Below are 8642 nucleotides of genomic sequence, written 5' to 3' on the forward strand. Positions count from 1 at the left end.
AAACATTTTTTAAAAAGTTATTGTTTTTAAAAAGCAGCAATAAATAACTGTATTATTTCTACAATAGAATGGTTCCCATAATACCATTTCACCATTTGAATCTTTTCTTTTTGAAAATACAGTAGAACCTCGATAGGTCAAACCTCAATAAATTAAAAACCTCTATAACTTCAAAAAATTATATGTTCCCTTCCCATCGGAGCCCAAAACCTCTACAACTTAAAATACACAATCTCGATAACTTAAATAAATAATATCAATATTGGCCCTCAGTAACTTAAAGAAATGTTTTCACAATCCCTATAACATAAAATTGTTTACCAATGACAGCTGAACAGCTTAGGGGAGACCTAGGAGAGTTGTGACAAATTTTAGCTTATGGGCCATATCTCGGTCAAGAAACATTCCACAGGTATGATTGATATGAAATAATTTAGTGCTATTCTTTCCGTTTTCAAAATAATTACCAAAATTTTTTAAATTGTATGTTTTCTGAGAAAATCAACCAAAGCAAAGACCGCTCCCGTTGTTACAACTCTCCTACCACCGAGATAAGTTGTGACAGGTACAGGGGTGGGTTGTGACAGCATTGTATTGAATCTGTTAAGATATTAAAAATAGGTGTTAGATTTAAAATAAATGAATCCAACATGTTTTTTAGGAAAACATACTTTAATCGTCCTTTAGTACAAACTAAAACAATATTTTAACATTTTCGTAACTACCTAATTATATCTTTTACAGCAACGAAATATGGCATCGCTTGAGAGAAATCACTTTATTATTATATACAATCAGTCTAAAAAATTTAATCTGATTCACAATTATGGCAAACGTAATGCAGTTCGTCTCCAGTACAATCTACGTGTGCCCAGCCTTTACAGTCTAGGCATTGAACCCACTTCTCTTTCGATCTGCTGTCTGCATAAGCTTCAAGGCAAACCAAGCAAAAACAATCATTTTCGGTTTCTTCATCGACACTTGTTCTCTTCTTTTTAAGAGTCTTCTTGGTTTTTTTAGGTTTATTCTCTCTTTCGCTAAATACACGCTTTTTAACGTTCTTAGTCTTCCTATTAGCCTCTATAGCGGCTATTTCGTTCTTCGTGGGAGTGTCAGTCAGGACAGCAGATTTGATTTTACGTCGGTTTGTTCGGCTGTTTTTTCTTGGTGGAGCTTTTGGCAATGGCCTAACTGATTCTGGCGAGAAGACATTAGAAACAGTGGTAAGTAGACTAGGGGCTGTAGACGTAGATGCAATTGGTTCAATGGCATTATTGTTCAGAACTGTGGTATGGGCTGCAGACGTGGAGGCAACAAGTTCATTGGCATTATTGTTCACAACTGATGAATGGCTTGATGGCATGATCTGATCTGCAGACGTACCTGGAATAATGGCTCGTGCTTCATCATTGTCAACTGCACCAGTGTTAAGATTTGGAGTTATGGTCCTTTCTGCTGGATTGTCCACAACTTCTGAAACGGTTTGCTCTACTTCTGGATTGGGACGATCAGTGACTTGACTTGGCAAGAAATCAGCTTCTCCAAATATGTCTGTGTTAACTGGCCATGTTCCAGTTGCAGCAAAACCAGCGCTCATATTCTTTGCAGTGATTGCTACATCAAATGAAAACTTTGCTATAGACGGGATATCATAAATTGTCATGACTTTCCCGACATTGCTTCTCATCCAATTGTCGCAAGCTGTATTGATTGCTTTTTTTAAAGGCCCAAAAATAGTACGATCCAGTGGCTGTAGCTTGTGCGTACAATGTGGTGGAAATGTTAGCAAAATTATGCCATTTTCTCTGCAGAATTCAATGTTCTCTAGAGCTGTATGCGAGGAATGATTATCAAGAAGCAACAGAGCTCTTTCCTCTTTTGATGGTCTAACATGATTTTTAAAATGCTCAAGAAAAACATGAAAATCATCCTCTTGCATCCAGCCTGATCCATTAGCTGTTCCGATTGAACCAGTTGGGCCGTCCCGAATAAAATGGTCTTGGAATCGTTTACGTGGAAATATAAACATAGGTGGTATATAATTACCTATTGCGTTTCCAGCTAAAGCCAACGTTACCATGGTTCCCCTTTCTGCCGATGTCATCGCACTGACTTGTTTTTCACCGCGTCGTGCTATTATCCTATCAGGCTTTTGCACGGTAGTGATTCCTGTCTCATCGACATTCCAAATATCTTTTGCCTCAAGTTTATGTTTGTTTAAGACACCTGTGTAATTATCAAAAAAAGCAGCCATATTAATTTTATTAAAACTGGTAGCACGAGCAATGCTAGTGGCTTGAGGCAGTCGTAAAGTTAAATTGGGATGTTGTTGCATAAATAGCTTGAGCCACACTTCTCCTGCTTTTTCATTTTTCTCCCATGACTCTGGAATTTTTTTATTATATTTTTTGGCTAACTTATACGCAATGACTCTAGTTTCTTTAGTTGTCAGCCCATAATTATATGCTGCACATGTTAGCAAATATTCGCTTAATATATTCTCTTCTTCTTCTGTAAAAATGGTTGGAACGGTATAACCCATGGACGGAGCTTGGCCTTCTGGGTTTGCGTGGTAAACCTCTTTCTTTTTAATGTATCTTGACAAAGACATGTAGTTTAGATTGTAAGAGGCCGCAGCATCTCTTAAACTTTTACCTCTTAACCTAACCTCTTCAAAGGCCAGGACGTAGATTTCCACACTAGCAGTACCTCTATCAGTTTTTCTTGTATATTTATTAGGCATTCTGAAACAAAAAATAGCCATTTAGTATACAGTATACTACAGTGACACACGTAGTCTTGCTCTGGAGGGTGTTTTGCTTGGGCACAGAATTTTTTTTGTATTGTTTTTGAAAGACAAGTTACATTTTCCTACTATTCTTTATATATTTTTATATGCAGTAGGAGGGATTTTAACCCCCAAAACCGCCCCTGTGTGTGCCACTAATATGCTATTATACACATGTGCCTACTAACACAGACAAATATTTAAAATTAATACAAAAACATTGTGGAAATAGTACAGCAGAAAAATAGAGAAAGATAGGAGAGTTGTGACAGACTGTCACAACTCACCTAGGTGTTTAAAATAACGACTTGGTCCGAATAATAATTCATATTTTCCGAACACGATGCATATTCAAAAGATCATTACAACGTTTTGAGACTTGAATAACCATACAACTTAAGAAAAAATAACACAACAATGCACAAATACTAGAATATTATATAAATTTAAATAAAATTTTTAAGAAAAACTTACTTTTCGTATGTTTTTGGGCACAGACCTCAAATTTACACAACTGCACTTCGTTCGCCGCCTGCTGGTATTAAACCGAGTAGCGTGTCTGGAGACTGACGAACAAGCGTTGTTGCCAATTCGCTCACTATAATAGTTGGGGAGAAATCGTCCTTGTCACAACTCACCTCTGTCACAACTCTCCTAGGTCTACCCTACTGTATCATAAGTTTTGATCACTGTTCTAGAAACATCGATTTAGGTACTGTGTGATACCTTGCTTAAAATGAGTTCAAAAAGAAAATTAACAACGCTAACATAATGCTGATAAATTAAAAGCTATAGAAGCAGTGAAAAATGGATTCAAAAGAAAAGAAGTTGCGGCTCTGTTTGGAATACACGAGAGTACATTATCAATCATCATAAAAAAAGAAACCGAACTATTGAAAAAACAAGAATCAGGAGACAAAAATTGCCGAATTCCCTAATTTGGAACAGTGTTTGTTTACGTGGTTAAAACAATATCGAAACAAAAACATCAGTATCAGTGGACCCATACTGAAAGAAAAGGCTATAGAGTTCGCTAATTCACTAAAAATCGATAATTTTAAAGCCAGCAATGGCTGGTTAGAGAATTTCAATAAACGAATGATTTAGCCTTAAAAAAATGTGCGGCGAAAGTACGAGCGTAAGCAAATCAGTCTGCCAAGAATGGAAATCTGACTTGCATAATTTAGTGAATAATTATGATCCCAATGATGTTTTTAATGCTGATGAAACTGGTCTGTTTTTTAAATGTCTTCCCGAAAAAACATTAACATTCAAAAATAAAAAATGTCATGGAGAAAAACACAGCAAGGAACGACTTACGATTCTGCTTTGTGCAAATTCTACGGGCACAGAAAAACTCAAACCTTTAATTATATAGGTAAGTCAAAAAAACCTCGGTGTTTTAAAGGTTTAAAATCACTACCCATGGATTATGAAGCCAATAAAAAAGCATGGATGACAGCAGAACTTTTTAAAAAATGGATGAATAATATAGATTAGCAAAGGGCAACTTGAAATAGAAAAATTGTTCTGTTCATCGACAACTGAACAGCACACGGAGACATACCACCATTAAAGGCAATCAAAGTACAATTTCTTCCACCAAACACAACATCACAACTTCAACCTTTGGATCAGAGTATCATTAAAAATTTTAAAACATTATACAGAAAAGAAGTTGTTAGAAGAATGATAGCTGATATGGAGCAAAATACGATTTCTTCTATCAATGTTCTTCAAGTAATGAGGATAATGAACAAAACATGGCAAAACGTAACACTCCTCACAGTGAAAAACTGCTTTAGAACCTGTGGTTTTTCTTCAGAACCTCAAGAAATCATTTTGAAGAGGAAGATAATAATGATCCTGAATAATGGAATAACAACATGTATTGTATTTAAAGTAATAAAGACGATGAATTTAATGACGACCCACAAACTTCATCTAAGAGCATATCAATCAACGAAGCAAGAGTGCTATAACGACTGTACGATCATTTATAGAGCAGTGTAGAAACATAAAAGATAACGTATTTTCTTCTCTATGTTATTTAAAATCAAATCGATTTAGAATCTATGAATTGTTTAAATCAAAATTTAGTAGACTATACCTTTAATTATTGCTTTAACTTTTTGTAACGAATATAATAAATGAATGTAGTGTATGTAGTGTATAATAAATGCCTATATTTTAATGAACTTCTGACCTATATTAATCCATCACAACATAGACCCTTAATAACTTAAAACCTGTATAACTTAAAATATTTGGTTTTTCCCTTGGAATTTAACTTATCGAGGTTCTACTGTATACGCTTGGCATGTTAATTATTTGTTTTCAACCTTTTACCACGACAGCTAAAAATCAAAGAAATAGACCTTACCTTATTGACCTTAAACCTGCTGTACAGATAAGGACCGCCTATTCTTTTAAGGGGAAGTCGTAGAGGGGGCAAATGGTTTATACTATTTGTCTGTCTACTGAAGTGCGATATTTATTTAGCTCACGCTGTTGTCGCATCTCAATTTCTCAATTCAGTATTCTTTGTTAATTAATGAAGTAATGATATAATCGTTTAAAAAATAATACTTACATGATTACTTCATGTAAGGTTTGTTGGGGCAATATTAATTTTCATTCTACAATGAACTGTAGTGGATTTAAACATTATGTTACACTCATGTATCCGACTAATGTTTTAGAAGGAGTTATGTTACAGAAATTTCGCAACACTGTTTAAAAATTAGACTCGCTACTCCAAGTGCGAGGATTGTGTCTCACTCGTATTCAAACAATTAAGTGTTATCTTTGTTCCACATACTGAATATCGTATACGGTAGTTGAAAATTTGCCGAATCGGTATATTGATAAATACAGGTATACCTGTAATTTTATCACAAATTTCACAGCACACCTTATCCACACAAGCTGACGGTAGAGGCGCAACTTTCGAAAAAGGGGATGGGGTTGATATAAAATAATTTTTAATATGGCTACAAACACGATGGTGGTGAAATTCAATGTTATGTGGATCCAAGTTGCTGTCTGTGTGTTTAATATTTATATAAAACCCGTAACATAGAATCTGGTACTATTAAAGATATACATATAACCATACATTAGATTATGTATAATGTACTACCACGTTTTATTATATATATATATATATATATATATATATATATATATATATATATATACATATATATATATATATATATATATATATATATATATATATATATATATATATATATATATATATATATATATATATATAAAATAAAGTTTTATTTTGAGGTTGCAGTCATTAATAGGGCAGGAAAGTAAAACTCTTTGTTCTTTATTCAAGCTTTCGCAAAATTTATTTGCTTCTTCAGGATATGCTAAAATATGGTAACAGTAAATACAACGAAATTAGAACTAAATAGCATTGTATAAAACTAGTAAAAAAAAACTTACAACATGAGGTTAATCCATTAAATTTTCAAATTTGCAAAACATTAAAACTTAACTTATTTTAAAAATTATACAGTTATGTAAGTACAATATTCCAATTTAATTTAATTTTGTAAAAATTCATTTTGACATTGATTGTTTGATTTATGTCAGAAAGACACTCGTTTCTGTTTATTATATTTTTTGTTGTTGATAACTAGCTCTTGATTGTTATTATGGTTATCAACAATAATAATAAACAATCAAGAGCTAGTTATCAACAACAAAAAATATAATAAACAGAAACGAGTGTCTTTCTGACATAAATCAAACAATCAATGTCAAAATGAATTTTTACAAAATTAAATTAAATTGGAATATTGTACTTACATAACTGTATAATTTTTAAAATAAGTTAAGTTTTAATGTTTTGCAAATTTGAAAATTTAATGGATTAACCTCATGTTGTAAGTTTTTTTTTACTAGTTTTATACAATGCTATTTAGTTCTAATTTCGTTGTATTTACTGTTACCATATTTTAGCATATCCTGAAGAAGCAAATAAATTTTGCGAAAGCTTGAATAAAGAACAAAGAGTTTTACTTTCCTGCCCTATTAATGACTGCAACCTCAAAATAAAACTTTATTTTATATATATATATATATATATATATATATATATATATATATATATATATATATATATATATATATATATATGTATATATATATATATATATATATATATATATATATAATAAAACGTGGTAGTACATTATACATAATCTAATGTATGGTTATATGTATATCTTTAATAGTACCAGATTCTATGTTACGGGTTTTATATAAATATTAAACACACAGACAGCAACTTGGATCCACATAACATTGAATTTCACCACCATCGTGTTTGTAGCCATATTAAAAATTATTTTATATCAACCCCATCCCCTTTTTCGAAAGTTGCGCCTCTACCGTCAGCTTGTGTGGATAAGGTGTGCTGTGAAATTTGTGATAAAATTACAGGTATACCTGTATTTATCAATATACCGATTCGGCAAATTTTCAACTATCGTTGAACCCATTATTTGTAGAGTCGAGTATTAAATGACCATATTCTAATCTTTTGAAATATGTATAAATGATGTATTGAAAAAAACCAATTTTAAAGTAAGCTATTTAGTTTTCTCTGAAACCGAAATTAGGCTTTTCCAATATCATAGTAAACACAATTTAAGCTTTTTGATTGGACGGTCGTTTTTAAATGGGAATTTGGGAGTCGATGATGAGAGAGGAGAAGTCAGTCATATTTTGGTCATCGAAAGGAAACAGTCGTGTGTCCCAAGATAAGGTGGGGTTCGTGAGTTTGGATACCGGCGTAACGAAAAGAAGTGAATAGTTTGAAGGAGATAACAAGTAGATTAAAAAAGGTTCCTTGTATCTACCGTGGGCATTTTATAAAGTATATGTGAAAGTATTCTTACGGCATCAAGTTGACAAAAGGAGGTCCTGGTGTCATAAATAAGTAGCGGAGTTTGGAGAAGTGAATCAGGTGTTTTTTGTGTAGTCTGCAGGAGGTTTTGCAGAGACGTAAAGAAGGAGCCGAGGTGCCAAAAAGGGGAGATCACATCTTTGAGGAGACTGGACTTTTCTGGGTATGTTCCAACATACAACTCAAGAAGAAAATAAACTGTAAGTGTTTGTACAATTGAATTTTATATCTGTGAAGGATCGTTTCGACATCATGGTCATTAGCATTCAAATTTAAGAACTGAGGTTTTGTTAGGCTAATCAAAAGTTTAAAGTTTTGTGGTTTCTTTTTTTTTCAAGTAAAGAAAATTTTAAGTAAAATTGGTTTTTCACGTAATATAAATGTATGTAGCTTTATAATCTTATTATCATAATAATTTGATTTATTTTCTTGTATGCTGATTGATAAGATCACGACAGAATTTAATAATTGTTTTATTCGTTCATATAAAATAAAGAAACGTAAATCTTTGTAATATAATATATTTGTATTCTTATCCTTTCTTCTCTATCCCGATAAAAGACAACTAGAAAATCTTTTGAATCCATCGAACACAGGTAATATAAGGATTATTTTACTTTTGATAACAGATAAGTTATAATTTTTTTTATTGGCTCAATAAACTAAGTTTGAACTCAAAATAAACAATCATAACAATATATATATATATATATATATATATATATATATATATATATATATATATATACATCATACTATCATTTTCGCATCGATACATTATGCTTTTACCATCAATTTATCATCGTCTTGCAAAGTAGCATCTGTATATCGACGCTACTTTACAAGACCTTAATAACTTTTTTCCTGTACTTGTTACAAGAATTTTAACAATCTCATTGATTAGAGTGTTGATACCGTGTTGAT

The 8642-nt window shown here is 32.1% G+C and overlaps 1 protein-coding gene across 1 annotated transcript; it reads right to left on the reverse strand.

Moving 5' to 3' along the window:
* Window positions 1-808: 808 nt before the first annotated feature.
* On the reverse strand, window positions 809-3455 carry LOC140452800 (uncharacterized). Its single transcript, XM_072547129.1, has 2 exons — window positions 3263-3455; window positions 809-2744 (listed from the first exon to the last, which is right to left on the reverse strand). Exon 2 carries the CDS (start codon window positions 2741-2743, stop codon window positions 809-811), a length of 1935 nt encoding a protein of 644 aa, XP_072403230.1. The 5' UTR covers window position 2744; window positions 3263-3455.
* Window positions 3456-8642: the final 5187 nt, after the last annotated feature.

This window comes from Diabrotica undecimpunctata, chromosome 11, assembly GCF_040954645.1.
Source record: "Diabrotica undecimpunctata isolate CICGRU chromosome 11, icDiaUnde3, whole genome shotgun sequence".
Taxonomy (NCBI): domain Eukaryota; kingdom Metazoa; phylum Arthropoda; class Insecta; order Coleoptera; family Chrysomelidae; genus Diabrotica; species Diabrotica undecimpunctata.

What these genes read in the sequence shown, in the direction of transcription:
- LOC140452800 (XM_072547129.1), bottom strand. Translation starts at nt 2,743, where the DNA reads ATGCCTAATAAATATACAAGAAAAACTGATAGAGGTACTGCTAGTGTG.